The sequence below is a fragment of the Triticum aestivum genome, chromosome 2A (genome assembly GCF_018294505.1).
Source record: "Triticum aestivum cultivar Chinese Spring chromosome 2A, IWGSC CS RefSeq v2.1, whole genome shotgun sequence".
Lineage (NCBI taxonomy): Eukaryota > Viridiplantae > Streptophyta > Magnoliopsida > Poales > Poaceae > Triticum > Triticum aestivum.
Window position 1 is genome coordinate 738,457,064 of NC_057797.1, and position 20,287 is coordinate 738,477,350.

A 20,287-nucleotide genomic window follows, 5' to 3' on the forward strand; every position below is an offset into this window, starting at 1 on the left:
CATCACCTCACCAAACTGAAGAACAACCTACATCCTAGACATATAACCACATCTATAGGATGCCAAGCCACCCACTACTGGGAGAGAAACAAACTTTTAACATCTATTACATTTTTGCACATCGGCCAGAATAGTAAAGCAAGTCTGCAATATGAACGCACTACAGAGCCGCCCGATTTCAGGTAGAGACAAAGCACAGTCTTTGAGCAGAAGGATTCCACCCATACGCTCTTCTGTAGATTTCGTTTGCTACCTGAGATAGCCTCTTGGAAACCTCCCTAAGCATTTTTTGCACTCCTTTTTCTGCAGAATCACCCATGAGTCCAATAGAGAACACAGGGTAAATATTACATTGATGGGGTTTGAAAGGAAAACACGTTGAAAACAGGATTTGTTTCTTGTTTTCCAAATTGTCCAGATCAAAGCAGCAGCACCAATAGAAACCACAACCCTATCCTTACCAGAATAGGCTGGTATCCAGTTTTGACAGAGATCGAAGAAAGATAAAGGTAATTTTGGGTTACCCAACGAACCACAAATCACATTCCATAAAAATCTAGCAAAAGAGCATGAAAAGAACAGATGATCAATGCTCTCAGGGACACCGTAAAACTCGCAAAAATTTAATCCTTTCCACCCTCGCCTAGATAAGTTATCCTTGGTTAGGATCCTCCCTTTGATCACTAACCATATAAACACTTTTACCTTTAGAGGCATTCTCAACCTCCAAAGCAGTTTAAAAGGAAAGGCAACCACTCTAGCTATAAGGTAGTGATAAAGCGATTTAACCAAGAAGGATCCAGATTTTGTTAAAAGCCATTTAACTTTGTCAGGCTCCTCTGACAAAGTAACCTGACTACACATATCGAGTAATTCATTCCACATCGTAAGAGTTTCTCCATAAAGACATCTCCTGAATCTAATACAATCAAAATCCTGGTTAAAGACTTTTGCAACAGTAACATGTTGACAGAAAGTTAAATTATACAAGCGAGGGAAAAATTGACAAAGTGGCTTTCTCCCCAGCCATGTGTCCTCCCAAAATCTCGTCTTACAACCATTACCTACCACCCTATGACAGCAAGAATAGAAGATATCCTTTATACTCAACAATCCATTCCAAAAGTGGGAATTACCCGAAGATGATTCACATTGAGCCAAATCTCCTCCTCAAATATTTGGCTCTAATCATCTCCTGCCAATCCCCTTCCTCATTCTCTAATCTCCATAACCACTTACATAAAACGCAGATGTTTTTAATTTCCAAATTAGTAATTCCAAAGCCTCCCTGATCTCTAGGTTGGCAGACGTCCAACCACTTGACTAAATGATACTTTCTCACTCCATCCCTCTCTTGCCAAACCATACGAGCACAGACAAAGTCCATTCTCTTACCTACACCTTTAGGTAGTTTAAAAAAAGAAATTAAATGGCTAGGAATATTACTCATACAAGTCTTAGCGAGATTAATCCTATCGCCCATTGAAAGCAAGCCCCCTTGCCAGGTAGCTGCTTTCTTCTCAATTTTCTCTTCAGCTGGTTTCCAATGCGCATTATGCAATTTTTTAAAATGTAAGGGAAGACCAAAATAAGTAAAGGGAAAGTCCCCCACCGCACAAGTGAAAATTTGAGCATATTCTTCTTGTTTCAACAAAGCATCACCAAAGCAATGGATTTCACTTTTTAAAAAGTTAATTTTCAAAGCTGTCAAATGCTCAAACACGCATAGAATGACTTTAAGGTTTCTAGCCCCTTCTAAGTCATCTTCAAAGCAGAAAATTGTATCATCCGCGTATTGTAAAATGGTAAGACCACCCTCATACAATCTAGGCAAAACACCCTTAATAAACCCTTGTTCTTGTGCCCTTTGAACCAGGGTAGCAAGAACATCAGCAGCAAGATTAAACAATAGTGGGGAGAACGGGTCACCCTGCCTCAGTCCTTTCCTAGTAACAAAATAAGGGCCAATCAAGTCATTTAACGTTATAGCTACTTTACCATTATGAATAACCGCTTTCGTTCAATGAATAAATTTATCAGGAAACCCCTTCATTTTCAGCGTACTAAGCATAAAGTCCCAATTAATTTTGTCATAAGCTTTCTCGAAGTCAACCTTAAAAATAACAGCAGAGCATTTAGACTTATGAAGTGAGTGAAGTGTCTCATGCAGAACAACGACATTATCTAAAATATACCGCCCTTTGATAAACGCAGATTGTACCTTAGAAACCGTCTTGTGAGCCATAGCCATAGCTCTATTGTTCAAGACTTTGGTAAATAGTTTAAACGGGACATTGAGCATGCATATAGGTCTATACATTTGAATCCTATCCGCCCCTTGACCCTTATCTAACAAAGTAACCACCCCATAGTTTAGCCTAGAATATCAATCACATCATCATAGAAGTCATGAAAGAGACTCAGCAGATCATTACAAATGAGGTGCCAAAAGGTTTGGAAGAATTCAATAGGCATACCATCGGGACCGGCAGCTCTATTATGCCTCATAGAAAAAACTACCATTTTTATCTCATCCAATGTAAATTTACCAACCAACTTACTTTTGTCCTCATCGGAAAGCATATCTTCTAGAGGAATGTTTAAGGAGACCGGGAGTAAATCAACATGCCCAAAGAGCTTTTTATAAAAATTGGTCGCATATTTAAGGAGCTGCTCATCCCCTTGGATGATCCCCTTAATATCTTTCCTGGTTGAATGTAATTTTTGTACTTCTACGCTTCCTACCGCTAGCTTTAATCATGAAGTACTTTGTGTTACCATCACCCTCCTTAATATCTTTCTCTTTAGACCTCTGGTACCACTTAATCTCCTCTCCCCTAAGGATCATACTCAAATCAGTTTGCAACTGATTTCTCAAAACATAGTCAGCTTCTGAAACTCCAGAGAGCTAACCTCACCATACGCATGTATGAGTTTCCTGTGTGTGTCTGCAAATTTTATTTTATCTCCGAAACGGAGCTACGATGCGACGACATGCTGTCCCTGTACCTCCTCTCGTTTCTCTGTCCCTGTGTTCTCGCAGAGAAACCCTGCGCTCTCTCCATAATTTTCCCATGGCTATTCTTTTCAGATTACTATATGGCTATTCGCAGACTGCTGGTGGTTTGCACCCGTCAGAGTCGCGCAGAAACAGAGTTAATACTAATCAGCAAAGAACCAAAGGCATGGACTGGTGAACTGTTTTAAACAGGGTGGGTGATGGTGATGAATGTACATGTACTCTACATGTCACTGCTCCAAGATGCTCATCCAGCCCTGCCGTGTTACAGACTCAGAGTGGTCCATCACATCAAAACCGCAAGCAACCGACGCGGAATCCCCTTCCCCACACCACCAGCCCGGTCCCTCCCGAGCTCAAGCTCTGTTCCTCTCTCGCGCGCGGCCATTTTGGTTCACTTTGCGGCGCGATCTCTACTATGCAATGCACGTGCACTCGCTAGGCTTCAACCAACGCGCACCAGCTTCGTCTTCCTCGCGCATCCCTGGCGGTTTGTTTCTTCTAATCAGCAGTTAATTTGTACTCGTGGCGAGACCCGAGAGAAAGAAGCGGCGAGGAGAAATGGAATGGGCGGTCCGTCGTAAGCTGGCGCATGCATGCAGCTCCCGTCCTGACAGATTTGGGCTCTGCAACCGCCGCGTCCACGTTTCGCAAGCGTTTTGCTCGTGCTCATCACTGTGGGCTTTAATTGCTCGCTGCAGGCTACGGCTGGAGCTGGATGCGGATGTATCTGTACGCTACAGCTCATCACTGTGGGCTGTGCGCCTGTGCCGTAGTATGCAGCGGCGCATCCAAGGGGCAGGCTTGGATGGGCTCAAGCCTGCCCTCCAAAATCGAACAATTTTTTTTTACTACTACTCATCACAGCAGCCCAGCCCAGAAAACACAGGCCCATCTACTCAGCAGTCAGCCCAGCCCCTGTAAACGCTGGTGTCGAGCAACCAATTCGAGCGTGCTGCAACACATCTCGACGCCTTACCCAGCCACAGCTCCGCCGCACCGCACCGCAACCCTAGCCGCCGCCGGAGCACGCCGCGACGCCGTCGACGGAGAGCACGCCGTGACGCCGTCCAGGGAGTTCACGCCGCGAGGACGCCCACGAAGAGCAGCACGGTACGCCGCGACGCCGTCGACGGAGCACACAGCCAGGGCGCCACCGACGCCGCCGGAGCCAGCCGTTGGGACCTCACCGGCCGTTCGTGGAGCCCACCGGCCATCCGCAGAGCCCTGCGTCAAGGGATCGACTGCTCGGGGCGCTGGCTCATCAGGTCCAGTTAAGAGGTTATTTTTCTCCTACCCAACGCTGCTCATACCATTGTTTTTTGCAGAAATCCAATAGCATAGTTGGCCTGGGCTTCTAGTCATAATCTGTGAGTTATTTCTCTGTTTTTTGTAGAAATGAAAAGAAAGACTTTGAACAATTGGTTTGCAAGCACTTCAAACACCCCCCGTGGCAACTTCATCTGTTGAGCGAATTTTTTCAGCTATGAAGATCATCAAAACAGATTTGCGCAATAAGATCTCGGATGATTGGCTCAATGACTTAATGGTGTGCTATTGTGAGAAAAGGATATTCAAAAGTATTCATGATGATCAGATCATGATACAATTCCAGAAAAAGAGTGATCGGAAAGCTCACCTGCCTCGTGAGTATAATGTGATTGCTTAAGAGTTTTCTAGTTCTAGTACAACTTTGTATACAACTGTTTCGTCGCAATAAACTAGCTACTTTTGGACAGATGGCATGGCGCTTGGGATCTGAAGCATATAATCTATATAGTTCTACAGTAGCATTGGTTAGAAGCAAAACCGGCATCATTGGTTTCGTCTTCCTTTTTGTTGCTTCTGTAGTACTTTATCTATTGCTGTGTGAATTGTATGCTTTGGAATCGAAAGTTTGTGGTATGACCAAATATGTTACTACTTACTAGTATTGCTGTTGTAAAATATCATATCGTTTCAGGCTCATATTTGGCACGTGTTGGCTGTTTAAATTGACCATACCAATTTTTACCTCAAAATTTGATTGCTTCGAAAAAATCTGAGAAAACTCCTGTAAATACTTCATGTGACTACTATAAATCTGGGAAAGTTTGAGCATCTTTGGACAAAGGGATTGATATATTAACTTTGAGCCCCCCCTCCATTTCCTTTCTGGATTCGCCGCTGGTAGTATGTACTCTACTATGGAGTAGTACCTCCGAAAACTTTATAATATGTGCTTGGAAACGAAAGGAACCGTATACCTGCAAACGTACTAGAGACTACAGCAACTCGCGGAGCTTTATTTCGGCCTGTCACTCGCGATTCACAGTAGAAGCAGGGAGCCAGCGCAACGTGTCGTCTATTTGGTCATCCCGTACCACGACCTTTAGGATTAAGAAACGTAGAAATCGACCATTCGCTGCACCCCGCCCATGGCAAAGGGCCAAAGGCAAAGGCAAAGGCAAAGCCGGTCGAACTCCGGTGGACTGTGGGCCGTCGATGGGCGCGGCACGCCTCCCTCCCGTCCCGTGCCCGACCGTAGACGAAGCCGCCGGAGCTGGACGAAGGCGTCCGGTCGTTGTGTGTTGTGTCCACAACGAATCATGACCAGACCAAACGTGAGGGAACTCCGGCCTGGACGCCGATGGAACATCAAGGCCGCCGGACTCCGGCCCGTGAAGACGAGTTGTGTCGCACGCGCGCGCGTTCCATCGTTGACCCGGACCCCCACCGGCACCCAGGCCCGCCCGACACGGAGCGTCTTCGTGGGGAGCGCATGTGTTGTTGCCTTGTTGCTCGCTCCCGAGTCCTGGCCTAGCTAGGACCCTAGGTTAGGTAATCTCCGCCGTACCGTGGAGTACGCCACAAAGCACGTCCAGGCTCTTTGGCTGCACGGGGAAATCGTGGCCACAGTGAGGGCGCGCGCCAAGACCGGATTTGCCGGACTGCCCGTGGTCGGATTTCACCACCAAGTACCAACCGATCTTCTTGTCCTAGCTGCCACAGTATTTCTTTGATTTTAAGAGGATGGTTTACCACTCGTGCGCCCGGGCAAGGTCGATTTCAAATGCTAAGTTGGTGGGCGTACCACAGCTCCATGTAGCGTGATTCTGATCGATGTTGTATCGCTTGATTAGAGCATGTACAACCGATGGTCTTAAACCAACCTCAAATGCCCGGGCAGACAGTCTGGTCAATAACCGGTCAAAAAAGAAAATGACCCAGGCAGGCTCCTCACACCGGCCCTAAACAACTAGGTACCCCTCATATCCCAAGGTCGTTTCAAGTGCGGTCAATGTTTTGCCTCCGATTGCCATGGAAGAGGACCACCATGCCTTTACTCTTTGGATGTCAAACCAATTATCAATGAGCAGCTCAGCCGGAGAGAGCAAAAATGTAAGCATTGCCCAAATAGGAATGGAACAAGACCGAGCAAAACTAGCATGGCCCAAATACGGGTGAGGGGGGGAGGTAACCAAACATGAGGTGTGTGGCTCTGTGGCCATTCTTGACCATGGAAATGACCGTGCGCACAAAATTCACTTATCACGATTTGCCGAATGAAGTATTTAAGCTACGGTGGTGCTAGGTATTTCAGATTGGCATTTTCATGACCATTCTGTTTACTCTTATAAATTGAGCGACAAACACTGACGGTATGAACTTGATGTATTGAGCTCTCAAAATATGGTATCCGGAACATCTTCATTTATATGCACATCTTTACAAAGATCCCGAAGGAAGAAAAATTCCATAAGATGTCCCGCCTTTCACCCGTTGCCAGTGGTTCGATCCATCAATCGAGAGAGCAATATACCTCCAAATGATATATATCACGCTTTGCGAGCATTATCGCGTCGATCACCTACCTGCATGTCAACCAGGTAGGTCCACTAAGCGGAAGCATTCCTAGCGGTTTTAGGAAGCTTCTCTAACTGGTTTGGGAAGCTTCCATCTGGTTTTAGAAAGCATCCGGATGGTTTTTTCTTTGCCTGTTTTTTTTTTGCTTCCTGGCGTTTTCTTTTCTTTTTTGGTATAACCTTTCCTCTTCCTTTTCTTTTGTAAATTCACCAATATTTTTTTTTTGCATTTTTGAACTTTTATAAAATTCAAGAACATTTCCTTTAGTTTGAATGCACTCGCATTATTTAAAATTTTTGAACCCTTCTCAAATTCTCAAACATACTGTTAAAATTTCTGAACACTTTCAAAATCCACGAACGCTAATGAATCGGTGAACATTTTTTATAATACATGAATATTTTCTACTTCATGAACATTTTTAATTCCATGAACATCTTTTGAATTTGTGAAGTTTTTAAAATTCCACAAACAATTTTTGAATTCATGAATCTATTTTCAATACGTGAGCATTTTCCTTAAATTCGTGAACATTTAGTAAAATCCATGAACTTCTCTGAATTCTCGAATATTATATTAATTTTGAACTTTATTTCAAATCCGCTAATATTTTTTAAATTCAGATACATTTATTTCAAATTCATGTGCATTAAGTGAACATTTTTTAATATTCAGGCATTTTTGAACTGCAAGTGTTTTTCATATCCATGAAAAGTTTTCTAAATCCGTGCTTTTTTTAAATCATCAATTTTATTTAATTAAAATGAAACCACTTGAAATAAAAAATATGAAGTGATAAAAATGATTTGAAAGTAATTCGCTGTACGGTCGCTAGGGGGGAGACTCACCTCCATCATGGAACGGGAAGATGGTTCCCCCCACCTCTCCTCTGGCGACCTCTAAGGCGATCCATGGCTTCTCCAGCAAGATGCTTGTAATCCTAAAGGATCTTTTCCGCGGCAAGAGTGTTCGAGTCTCGTTGATTTATATAAGGGTCTGGCGCGTGCCATCTTGGAAAGGCTCGTTTATTATGAAAGAACATTTGGAATGGGGATATTATTATGAAAGCTTTTCCTGAACTTCACTCATTTTCTTATGAAGATAACATCTGCATTACGCAGGCTAAACACTCCATTATGATTACAACATGTTCCAAATGCCTCTATCTGTTGAGGCCCAGCAGCAATTCCATCGGATGCCTATACTTCTGGATAATGCGAGCTCACATACTGAACATGACAAATGGAAATTCTTATGGGGCCAGGAATGTTTTAGTACCAAGAAGGTATATACTGCACTGATGGGAAATAATACTCCACCTGCCCCTTTTGAATGGATCTGGAAATCTTGTTATCTCCCTATAAACACATGTTTTTCAGCTGACTTTTTTTAGGCAAGTTTTTGAGCTGACTGATGTTAAATAAATGATTCGACGCTCATGCTGTGCTGGCCGGGCTGGCAGGCCCGAGCACGACGCGGCCCGTGCCGTGCTGGCCCGACCCGGCCCAAGTCTCAGTACTACCCACCACCCTCCGAATCAGATCATCATCACTCTCGAACTCTGCCGTAGTGTAGCACAGCACACTCCCGCGGTCCCACCAGCTCAACTCAAGTCGGTAGATCCGTCCAGCCGCCAGCGCCCCCACGCCATTCTCCGCCGACGAGAGCTCCGCCGCAGATTTGCTCCCCCGGATCTGCTGCCGAGATGGTACTTTTCTTCCTTCCCCCAACTCTCCCCGAGCGCCCCGCGCGTTCTTGGATAAGCCAAACACGCCGCGTCTCTTCAGCTTTAGCAGAGCATCCGGTGCGCGTCGATTTTCTTTTGGCGAGATTAGTGTAGCATAGCTATGGTGGTCAAATGCGGTATGGTTGGCCAGTAGAAATGTTGAACACGACTGGCTTGCAGGTCCTATCTGTAACTGAATTTGCTATGTGGACGGCAGCTGGTCAGTATTCACCAATCATACAATTTGGGAGCAAGATTTGGTGAAGTTTTCTCCGGTTTGCCTGGAGGATTATGTTTTCCGCCTCGCCCGGGTAGTTTCAGCTTAAAATGGCAGATAGTAGTTTGTAGCATAGAAATGAGAGATAATTTCACATGTTTGCTTTGTTTAGAGCTGCAAGTTAAAAGGCAGAGGAGAGTTCCTGAAGTCACAGCATATTTATCATGTAATTTGCTTCCCAAATGATGGCTATTAATGGTAGTGTTATGGTCCTTTTTAGGATAGAGAAGCCAAGAAAGAAGGTTTCAGGAAGTATCTTGAATCCAGCGGCGTGCTCGATACTCTCACGAAAGGTTTGGCGTTATGTGAAGTGCGTATATCTTTGTAAATTGCGGTCACGCACTGGCTAATTATGTCTACTTCTTATGATGTTGCAGCTCTTGTTGCGTTGTATGAGGAGAACGACAAGCCATCATCTGCAGTCGAGTGAGTTGAATTGAATTTTGGCATGTTTATTTTCTTGACCGATATAGTAAAGGAGTGATTCTTGTAATTGAAGCCTGGTTGGGTAGCTCTTACTTTGCTTAAAATGACAGCAAAATAATGTGTGTGGGTCGATATTCATGCTAGGACTAAGCATGCTCATATATCTCAGGTTTGTTCAGCAGAAATTGGGTGGTCCATCGATTTCCGACTATGAAAAGCTCAAAGCCGAGAAGTTGGATTTGCAACTGAAGTATAATGAGCTTTTAGAGACTCACAAGGAAACAAGTAGACAGGTAAACATGCTATCATGTGTGCAAAATACTCCTAATGCCATCAAGGAGTACAGATTATGCAATGCCACTTTACCTATTTACATGGGAGTCTCAGCTTCTAATGCATATTTGGATATCATAAAGTTGTGAAATAGCTAGGTAACTATTCCACATAGCTAACATTAGGACAGCTGAATGGTGGGCTGGGCTGTGTGCGGTGTGGTGTGCTCTTTCCACTGGAATATCAGTATTCAGTACAAGCTGCTTTACTTGTTAAGTAGTTATTCACAAAGCTACAGAAAAATAAGTTCTGTTAGATTAAATAGTTTTCTTAGATCATCTAGATGGAAATAGTTGCCTTACCATTTCCAGTCGAAGCAAAGTTTACATTTGAAGGATGAACTGCCGGAGATGGTCTTGTTAGAAATTGGACCCAACCATTAATATACATTTCTCTTTGCAGTTGGAAGAACTTAAGAATTTGAAGATCGACGCACCTTGGAACTAATGGAACCAACAGGTGTTGACATAGTAGGTGTCACCAAGCAAATATATATGCCTCTTCAGTTTGGATCACCAAGTCATGTAAAAAAGAAACATTTCTTGGCTAAACTTTGCCAACCATGTGATGTAATGCATTATACGCTCCTTAGTCCCTTTGAATGACGTGCGTGTTCCACTCAAGACCAGAAGTACCAACACCTTCATGGTCACAGCTGAACTTCAGCACTATGATTCTTACTGAAGAGTGGAATCAACTCCAAGTATAATATTTGATGTTGTAGAGCAGTGCTACTGTTTGTGTTGTAACATATTTTTTCTTCCATGTATAAATCACCTGGTCAATAGCTAAAATTGCCAGGTCAAGATGTTTATAACTTCCCATTTTTGGTTATGTACATAGTTTGAAAATTTTCCATGTGTAAAAATAGAAATGAGCCATGGCCTAAATAACATTTGCCATGAGTGACAAAAGCAATGAAGGGAGATTGTCAACATAATACAGTATATTAGGAGTATATAAGAAACAGAAAACGACAGTAAAAACAGAGAGGGTGCATTTTTGGTGAGGGCGTTGACAGCAACCTCCTTTCTCTCTCATGTCTATAAAATCATCATCACCAATAGCCCCACAATTCCTAATATGCAGAAAATGATACACGAAAAAGCACGGAAAAATTACAGCCTACAGGAGTTGAATACATAAATAAATATCATTGTGTACCCTGGGGATTCTGCGCACCCTGGGTATCACCCCCATCGAGATGAAGGCCTACCACGACATGTTCCGAGATGAAGGGCTACCACGACATGTTCGCAGCACCAATTCCACTGTCTCTGCTCAAGGCCATCGCTGCCCTGGTTGATCGTGAGATCCCTGCGTGCTTCGCCCCCTCGGCGCGCGATGCTGTGGCCTGCAAAAGCTAGGCCTGCCGGTCCGTCCATCGTCGATCCTTGTCCATGGATCACGGCCTTAAGATTGCAGTTTGGGATGTTCGCAGCCTTAATTCGCGCGCTAGGCGCAGTGCCATGCGCTCGCTGCTGTGTACTACTGGCGCCTTCATTGTATGCCTACAAGAAACTAAGATGGCATTGGTCTACTCGCGACATCCTCGGGTCCGAATTTGAGAACTACACCTACCTCCTGGCCGACGGCACACGAGGTGGCATCATCCTCGCCTGGAAAAGCGGGGCTGTCACAATCTCGGACCCCTTGTTCACCCAGAACGCGCTCACAGCCAGGGTGTCCGCGGCCAATGGGACGCTGTGGTGGCTGACGACGGTCTACGGACCTCATGTTGATGCTGACAAAATCCTTTTCCTGCAGGAATTGCGTGACATACGTGCTGTGATTTCAATCGCATCTACCGAGCCGACGACAAAAACAATGGTGGTCTAAACCGCCGCATGATGGGTAGATTTCGCCCTGCCATCAATGACCTCGAATTGAAGGAGATATACCTCAACGGACGCTGCTTCACTTGGTCGAACGAGCAATCGCCGCCTACGCTGGTGCACCTCGACCGCGTTCTCTGCACATCCGATTGGGAAGACGCACACGGCGAGTGCCATCTTTGTTGCCTTGCTTCGGTCGTGTCAGACCACTGTTCGCTGCTGTTGGACTGCTCCCCCATGCCGACGGCCCACAAGCGCTTCCACTTCGACGATTATTGGTTGCGACTGGACGACTTCCATGACATCGTCGCTGTGGCTTGGGGCTCGGTGCACGACCACGATCCCTTTCAACAGCTGGTCAAACGCCTTCAAGCCATGGCCCACCGCCTCACGGGTTGCTGCGCCAAGTCCACGGGCAACATTCGGGACAAGCTTGCCATCTCCCGCGAGCTGATCTCCCACTTCGACAAGACCCTTGAGGATCGTGTGCTCTCGCCCCCGGAGGATTGGTTGCAAAAGCAGCTCAAGCTCGCCTACCTTGGCATGGCATCCATGGAGCGCACGATCGCTAGACAGCAAGCCCGCATATCGACCCTCAAAGACGGCGATGCCAGCACAAGCTTCTTCCACTGACAATGCTCTTACCGCCTGCAGAAGAACTGTGTGCATAGCCTCACCGCGGACGGGCATGTGCTCAGAGATCATGAGGATACGTCCCATGCGACATTCTCGCACTTCGACGACTTGCTGGGTACTGTCGTGGCCAGGGATCACACCCTGGACCTTTCCCAGGTCATCGCACCCGGCGCCCTAGCATGCCTAGAAGTGCCTTTCAGCCTGGAGGAGATATGGGAGTCTGTCAAGCGCATGCCGGCGCGCAAGGAGCCTAGGCCGGACGACTTTACCATGGAATTCTTGCGCGCTTACTAGAGCGTCATTGGGCAGGACATCCTTGATGTTTTCGAGCTGCTCTACATGTTGCGCGGGCGCGGGTTCAGCAAGCTTAACCAAGCTCTGCTAACCTTGCTGCCCAAACGCGCAGACGCCCACAAGCTCGGCGATTACCGCCCTATTTTCTTGATTCACATTGTGGCCAAGATCTTCGCGAAGGTCCTATCGTTGCTCCTTGCTCCCAAGCTCGACACTGCTGTCAGCCGCAACCAGAACGTGTTCATCGTCGGATGTAGCCTCCACGACAACTTCATTCTACTCTGGCAATCTCTCAAGCTGCTGCATCAACTTGGCGCACCTAGAATCATGCTCAAGCTCGACCTCACGCGCGCCTTCAGCTCCATCTCCTGGCCCTTCCTCTTCGAGGTTCTGCGCCAGTATGGGCTTGGGGATTGCTTGAGGGAATGGTCGACCATCCTCCTGTCCACGGACAATACTCGTGTCATGCTCACTGGAGTCCCCAACCCCACGATCTGGCACCACCGCGGACTGCGCCAAGGTGACTCCACCTTCCCGCAGCTCTTCGTGCTGGCGGTGGACACGCTTGGTCGACTAATGCGCTGCGCCCTCCAGGCCGGCATCATGGAGCAGCTCCACCCCCGTCACGCCATCCCGACGATTTCTCCCTACGTTGATGACGTGATTCTCTTTTGCCACGCCACGACTAATAAGGTCTCCGTTGTCAAGGGCATCCTAGGCGTGTTTGGCACGGCTTCTGGACTCCAGGTGAACTACACCAAGAGCTCCGCCATGGTCCTTCATGGCGACGATTCTAGTGCGCACCTGACTGTGCTGCTGGGGTGCCCCGTGGTGGACCTACTGGTCACCTACCTCGGCATCCCGCTCACTACTCGTCGTCCCTCCGCAGCCCAGCCGCAGCCTCTTGTCGACGCGATGGCTGGGCGTCTCCCAACCTGGAAGGCATGGTTGATGAACAAGGCCGGACGGCTGGCGCTTGCCAAGTCGGTGCTCAGTGCGATTCTGATACACTAGCTGCTCGCGCCCGCGCCCCCAAAGAAAACCCTGAAGCAACTCGAGAAGATTCAGCGTGGTTTCCTTTGGGCCGGTCGCGCAGACGCCCATGGCGGTCACTGTCACGTGAATTGGCGTCGGGGTTTCCGCCCGATCGAATATGGTGGCCTAGGTGTCCACGTTCTCGAGCGCACTGGGCTCGCGCTCCGGCTTCGATGGCTCTGGCTTGCGCGCACGGACACTAATCATGCATGGCAGGGACTTGACCTGCAATTCACTCCGGAGGAGCGCGCGCTCTTCTACGCTTCCACGACCATGGCGATCGAGGACGGCACAACCACCCTCTTCTGGGAGGACCGCTGGCTCCGCGACCAATCCGTCCGCGAGCTAGCGCCCATGCTCTATCAGTGCATCCCCAAGAATCGCTAGAAATCGAGAACGGTGGCGGAGGGCATCACCAGCAACAACTAGGCGCGCGACATTCACTGCGCCCTTGGCTTCCACGAGATTGGGCAGTACATGAGGCTATTGCACTTCGTGCAGCATGCCGCGTTGTCCAACGAGCCAGACAAGCTTCTCTGGAGTTGGACGGCCAACGTCGTATACACCGCACAGTCCTGCTACCGGGCCACCTTCCAGGGATCGACGGTCTGCCACTCTTGGAAGCTCATATGGAAGAGTTGAGCGCTGCCGAAAGTGAAATTCTTCTATTGGATGGCAAACCAAGACCGACGCTGGACTGCGAAGCGACTCGCACGCCGCAGCCTGTAGCACCACCCGCGGTGCCTTCTATGCGACCAAGAACCGAAGACAATCCGGCATTTGCTGCTCACGTGCCCTTTCGCTAGGCAAACATGGCACGAGGTCCTCTCTTGGCTGCGCTTGCCGGCACCGGCGCTCGAGCACGACGCCTCGCTCATGGACTGGTGGCTTCACGCGAAGGAATCCACACCGCCAGCGCTCCGCAAGGCGCTGAAATCCACTGCGCTTTTGGTGCCATGGATGATCTGGAAGCATAGGAATGCGTGTGTTCTTGACCATGTGAACCCATCACTCAATGAGCTCGTAGACAGGATCAAGGACGAGACCAGATGCTGGGCAAAGGCTGGGGCTCAAGGGCTGGTCGTTTTGCCATCATCTTGGGATGTCCACTGAGCTGTGTAACATTTGCCTCCTAGGAGGATGTAACTTCCCTATCTTTCCAATGCAATGGAACACAAATGCCCTTTGCGTTTTCTCAAAAAATAAATCAGTTGAGGTAGATACACTTTTGTTTCTTTTATATTGTACGTACTTATTTACATCTCCAACTTTTCTGTAATTATATGAATGGGCGCTGCAATGCAGAGAGTTTACCATCAGCTGTCATAATAGAAAAAGGCTATGCTCGGACAAACATCAAGCCCATTGGACCCAGGAAATAAATCAGTCGACATACTGCTGCACTACTTCCCGACAACCTTATATCAGAACTCACCTATTGGATTATGGCCAGTATATCAATTAGTTCATGCAAATTTGTCTTTCATACTATTTTGTATCTCCATATACTTATTTACCAAAGATGTAGAGGCTTATAAACGAAAAAAGCTGGATTGCTAACTTGGTCCACATAATAATTACATCATCATTATCTCTTTCCAAGGAAGAGTAGAAAGGGAACAAGATCAAGGAGCATCAACCACCCACCTAACGACGGAGTAGCTCCTCTAGAATATTGGGGCGAATGATCTTGAGATGCTTAAAGCCACAGTCAGCGTGACTGCCTTCAAATTTTGAAAAGACTTGAGGAACCTGTAGCATACCTCCTTAAGCTTGTCACAATCATGCTGCTCGGCCAGTGCCAATGTAGTCGCCGCTGTACCTACATCCATGTAGTTGCACAGCATATTCGCGCAAATCAATTTGAGCCTCTCCAAATTGTATCTGTCTGCCGCCACAAACAGATGTTGAGCCATCTCCGTGATTTCACCTTCATCTATATTAGGCAGTGTGTCCGTGTAAATAAAGTGGAGCATCATCTTGAAAACCTTGGCTTCCATGTCATCAATCTATATACACTTTGCATCATTCTCCATCATGGGGCCGAAGAGCTACGCCATGAACATCGGCGACCGAGCAGCGAGCAGATGCCTATGGGCCACAAAGGCGAAAATGTTTTACGGAACCATGGTTCAGCCGAACCTACGCTCGACACCATTGGTTTTTAAACACTATTCATGAAGATTCATGCATCATTGATTAAAAAATGCAGTTGACATGCATGTCTATTCATGAGGATCCATGCATGGTTGATTAAAAAATGCAGTTGACATGCATGTTACATATCCACATGTAGTAGGATGTTAAATCGTATGGCATAGACCATAGGTTCGGCTGAACCATAGTCCTAAATTACGTCTCTCGCCACAAAGGTCTCCCCGCGGACCTCAAAGGTCACGTCCCCGGACTCCCCGGTCTCCAAAATACGGCCAAGTTGATGAGCCATGTCAGAAGGAGGCACGATCACAAATTCTTGTGTTGTGGGCTGCTTTCGGATGAGCTTGGTGACGCTGACATCGCATCTGACGCTGAAACAATCGTCTTTAAGATGCGCCGACTTTTCCAAATCGGCCCTTGTGATGAATCTGTGAGACGTGATTCCCTGCCCACGCGCACATCATATGGACGCCATGTATGGCGTCGTGTGATTTGGCACCGGTTCGCCCGCCTGGTCCAGCAGGCTAAACCTGCATCTCATCTTGATAGCTCGCTTAGCATCACCATCACCATCATCATCATCATCATCAGTATCATAACTATGGCCGACAACATCAGCGTGGTGAAGAAATAGAGAAAAAAGATATACAGTGGGTAGAATCTCTGTCGAAACCATCAGGGTAGTAAGAGCATCTCCAGCCGCGCCCCCAACAAGGTCCCCTAGGCGACTTTTCGGTCGCCGGCATTAAAAAATCGGCCCAGTCGCGCCCCAAGGGCCCAATTTTCGCCGGCGTGCCCAACCCGAACCCGGCGCGCTGGGGGGCGCTTGCGGGCGCCGGGCGTATCGTTTTTGGCGCGAAAGAGCCGCGGGCCCTCCTTGCCAGCGATTCGTCTCGCTTCTCGCCGCTTCGTCGTCCTCATCGCCCCGTTTCCCGCGGCGAATCAATGCCAAAGCTGTCGCGCGCTGCCGCGCCGGTCAGCCTTCACCATTGATGCCTCACGGGCGACACAGTGAAGGCGTGACGACGCGCGTCCCCGCGCATGCCACGCGTAGACGAGGCTGCCACGCATGCTCGCGCCGCCTCCGCCTATATAAGCCGACCCCAGCGCGCCGGTGGCACGCACAGAGTCTCCACCGCCGACACGCCCTATCTCCCCTTCCTCCCTCTCCCCTCACCGTCCCAGTTCGTAGAAATGGCCGAACGATTCCCAGGCGACGGCGCGGCGGTGAACGTGTTCGGCCGTCGCCGCCTTCACGAAAACGAAGCTCGGCTCCTCTACGAGGCTGAGTACCCGGTCCCGCCGGACATGCGGGTGCCCGGGGCATGGAGAATCAGCGCCGGCGGGGTCCCGTTGCCACCACCGACCACCGGGGCGGCGCGTAGTGCGGAGATCGCGCGTATTCGCGCCTCTCTGCCGCGGGCGGCGAGGGAGGGGCCGCGCTACGTCCCCGACAGCCCGGTCTAGGAGCCCTACTTCCGCCGCTGTCACGCCGAGCAGCTCGAGGCCACCAACGGCGTCGTGCCCTCCGGCAGGCTCAACTCCGAGGGGCGGCGCCGATGGTGGGGCGTGCCCGGCCGCACGCTGGAGGCCGTCATCGAGTACATCGAGGGTGGCAACACGCCGAGGCTGGAGTACCCCTTCCCGCCGTCCTTCTCTCAACGCCGTGGGAGTTCGTGGACGCCGAGTCGCATGGACCCCGGGGCGTCCTCCTCCTCGTCCGGTCGGTCGACCGGCTCTCCCCGCCACCGCCCCGTCAAGTCGGAGCCCCAGGAGCCCAGGACACGCCTGTCAGCCGGCGCACCCGCAGCTTCGGTATCCGCATCGCCGACTCCACCCCCACTTTCGGGCGCCTCGTCCTAGTCGCGCCCAAGCCGGAGCTCAGTCTCCCCCCGGAGTACGAGGAGATAGCCCGGCGCGGCTTCTCCGACGCGAACGCCCTGCGGTGGGCGCGCGACGACTACCTCCGGACGGAGATGACCCGGCAGACCCGGGCCCTGGAGGAGATCGCCGCCCGCAAGCGTGGGCGCGAGGACGAGCACGGCGTCGTGATCCTCGACAGCGACGACGACGAGGACGCCGCCGGACCGTCCAACCCGCCGCGCCAACCGGAGGAGGGTTGCAGCAGGGACGGCGGCCATGACGGAGGCGGCGGCGACGACGACGACGACGGCGGCGGCGACTACACGCGGTTCTACAACCTCCACGGCATGTAGAACTGCAAGGGCGGCGGGCGACGAGGAGCGGCGAGGCGAGCGAGACGGCGGGCGGGCCTAGCAGTAGTGTTTTTTTTGTAAAATATTTTAAATATGTATGAGCGGGCATGTTTGTGCCGTGTTTGGTTGAATTTGGTTTGAAGTCGCCGAAATATGCATGAACTCGCCGTGTTTGCGCCATTCAAAAAAATCCCGTGGGCGCCGCGACTGGGTGGCATTACGCCCCCAGCACGTGTTTTGCGTCAGTGCGCCCCAGGGAGCGATTTTTAGCCTGAAGGCCAACCACTAGAGATGCTCTAAGCGATGCTCCAGATATGCCCTCCAACGCGTAGGACGCCGGCCGGAATAGCCCTGTAGACGCCGATTCCAAGGGTATAAGAGTAAAGAGTATCCCTGAACTGTGAGCACATGTGACCCGGACATGCCTTGCGCAACAATGGTCGACGCTGTGCGCGGCGGTGTGTCGCCGACAGCCGCGGAAGAGCTCAACATGCTAGCTTTTTTTTTTTTTTGAGACACGCTCAACATGCTAGCTAGCTAGGGTCGTCGATCAGTCGATCGGCCCGATGGATATAGGAACTGACTAGTAAAAGGGCCCGTGCGTTGTATTGGAAAAAAAAATTATAGTCTTCAATGACATGACCATATTTTGCTGCATCATCGAGATAGATTATCACTCTCAATTTTTTCCTAAAATCATGAACATTTTTTTGAACTCATGCACATATGTGAAATCGTGAACATTTTTCAAATTCATGAACACTTCTACAAATTTTTAAACATTTTCTTAAATTAAGAATATTTTTTGAATACGTGAACATTTTATACTATTTGCAAACATTTTTTAAAAGATGAACATTTTATTTTTTATTTTTTCTAGAGTATTACTACTCAAATTTCAACCATATATGCCACTCAAAATTCCCTTCTCCCAAAAAAATTTCACGGCTATTTAGTTGAACATTAGTTGTCTGTCAAGAGACAGTTGAAAAGATGATTTTATCCATGGCCATCAGGTGCATTGCCATCTGGTGTTCATGGCACACTATCTGAAATCTTCCTAGTCAAACGATGCATGTAAACAAAGAACAAAAAAGAACCCACCCGACCCCGTCCTTCCCAAATCCTCCCGCCGTCACCGCCAACTGCTCATCGTGCCGCCGCCATCCCTCGTCGTCGAGACCCAGCACACTGCAACCGCAATCTGCACCAGCGCGCCGCCACCGCGGACTTCTCCAGCGTGCCGCCGTCGCGAACTTCCCGGTCTCCAGCCCCAGGTCCTCGTCCTCCGACCTCCCAACCCCTGGCTACCCGTTGCCCTTCCTGGTACGCTGCCCCCACCCTCCCGCACCCTACATCCACTATCCCGCCGCCGGCCACGGATCCCTCCGGCGGGCCCCATCCCCGCCCCTCCGGCCTTCTTCCACAGACCCGGCGGCGTCCTTCTTCGACAGAGCCGGCCTTCTCCCCATCCCGCCACCCCGCTCGCCGCCCGAGCAGCAGTACGTCGCCGTCTGAGCCCCCGTGCACGGCCACTGCTTTCCCGGGCATCGTGCCCCGCCCCAACCCGCCGTCCCGGACGACCGCCTCAAACTCACGGTCACCCTGCCCGAGCCCCATCGCCGCGTGCACCCTGCCTCTCGCTACCCCTTCTACTCGCGCCACCAATGTCCTTCCCTGCTGCTGCCGTTAGATGAGGAACTCCAAACATCGCTGGATCCAGGATAGCGCGAGCCCGTGGCGAGGAGTTGCTGCGTGTGCGTGATGCTCTGCTGCCTCCACCCTACATCATACCCAGCGGCCGTCGAGCTCGCCGTTCGGCCGTATCTTTGGTCTGGACACGGCCTGGACCTGGAGCATGGCCTGGAGCAATGGCGCCGCTGTCCGAGGCCCGCGGGTTCAATCCCTTCTCCTGCTGGCAATTGAACTGCAGTTCACGGGGCAGTAGAACCGCCTGTGGGGCTCGCGTCCATTCTCTCGTGTGCTCTTGCTTGTTGCCTCCACCGCAAGATGACGAACAAATCCGCGCGCCATCGGGAGTCAGTCCACACTTATATATACATGTATTGGGCTTGTGTGTAAATCTTGTCATAATGATATCCGAAAATAAGGTTGAAATCTCTTTTCAAAAAATGTAAACATTTTTAATATGCTTTTTATATATTTTACAATCTTTTTTGGCTTCGAGCTCCAAATTTGTGTGACTTGGTTTGTCTTTCTCTTGCTTCAGTTTTTTGCTTACGAAAGACAGAGGCTTGCCGGAATTGCATTTTGCGAATGCTTTAGTGACCCTAGTTCCACACGTATATATTGATATATTCGTGATACGTATAGATTTTTTATTAGGCGATACTAAAGTACAATAAATTATTTTGCGGTATTAAATTATTTTAATGTCAGTTTTGAATATATTTTTCTTATTTTTGTCTCATTGTAGCCCGAGGTCCAAATTTATGAATGACTTGGCTCCAATTAACATTGTGGCTC

At 49.2% G+C, this 20,287-nt stretch overlaps 2 protein-coding genes across 3 annotated transcripts; both read left to right on the forward strand.

The window, feature by feature from the left end:
* The first annotated feature begins 3,812 nt into the window (after window positions 1-3,812).
* Window positions 3,813-4,987, forward strand: LOC123186324 (serine/arginine repetitive matrix protein 1). Of its 2 annotated transcripts, XR_006493609.1 has the most exons (3): window positions 3,897-4,300; window positions 4,416-4,665; window positions 4,759-4,987. XR_006493609.1 is itself a non-coding variant. In XM_044598105.1 (2 exons), exons 1-2 carry the CDS (start codon window positions 3,828-3,830, stop codon window positions 4,507-4,509), a joined length of 567 nt encoding a protein of 188 aa, XP_044454040.1. In that variant the 5' UTR covers window positions 3,813-3,827; the 3' UTR covers window positions 4,510-4,987. The 2 variants fall into 2 exon arrangements, 1 of the variants encoding a protein (XP_044454040.1); XM_044598105.1 differs by having other exon boundaries at window positions 3,813-4,300; window positions 4,416-4,987.
* Window positions 4,988-8,407: 3,420 nt separating this feature from the next.
* Window positions 8,408-10,444, forward strand: LOC123190730 (c-Myc-binding protein homolog). Its single transcript, XM_044603442.1, has 5 exons — window positions 8,408-8,573; window positions 9,089-9,161; window positions 9,246-9,294; window positions 9,464-9,587; window positions 10,030-10,444. Exons 1-5 carry the CDS (start codon window positions 8,571-8,573, stop codon window positions 10,072-10,074), a joined length of 294 nt encoding a protein of 97 aa, XP_044459377.1. The 5' UTR covers window positions 8,408-8,570; the 3' UTR covers window positions 10,075-10,444.
* Window positions 10,445-20,287: the final 9,843 nt, after the last annotated feature.

Coding starts and splice junctions, on each gene's coding strand:
- LOC123186324 (XM_044598105.1), top strand. CDS start 3,828: ATGGGCTCAAGCCTGCCCTCCAAAATCGAACAATTTTTTTTTACTACT. Junction 4,301..4,415: donor TCATCAGGTCCAGTTAAGAG/GTTATTTTTCTC, acceptor TGTTTTTTGTAG/AAATGAAAAGAAAGACTTTG.
- LOC123190730 (XM_044603442.1), top strand. Junction 9,295..9,463: donor AAGCCATCATCTGCAGTCGA/GTGAGTTGAATT, acceptor CATATATCTCAG/GTTTGTTCAGCAGAAATTGG. Junction 9,588..10,029: donor ACAAGGAAACAAGTAGACAG/GTAAACATGCTA, acceptor TTCTCTTTGCAG/TTGGAAGAACTTAAGAATTT.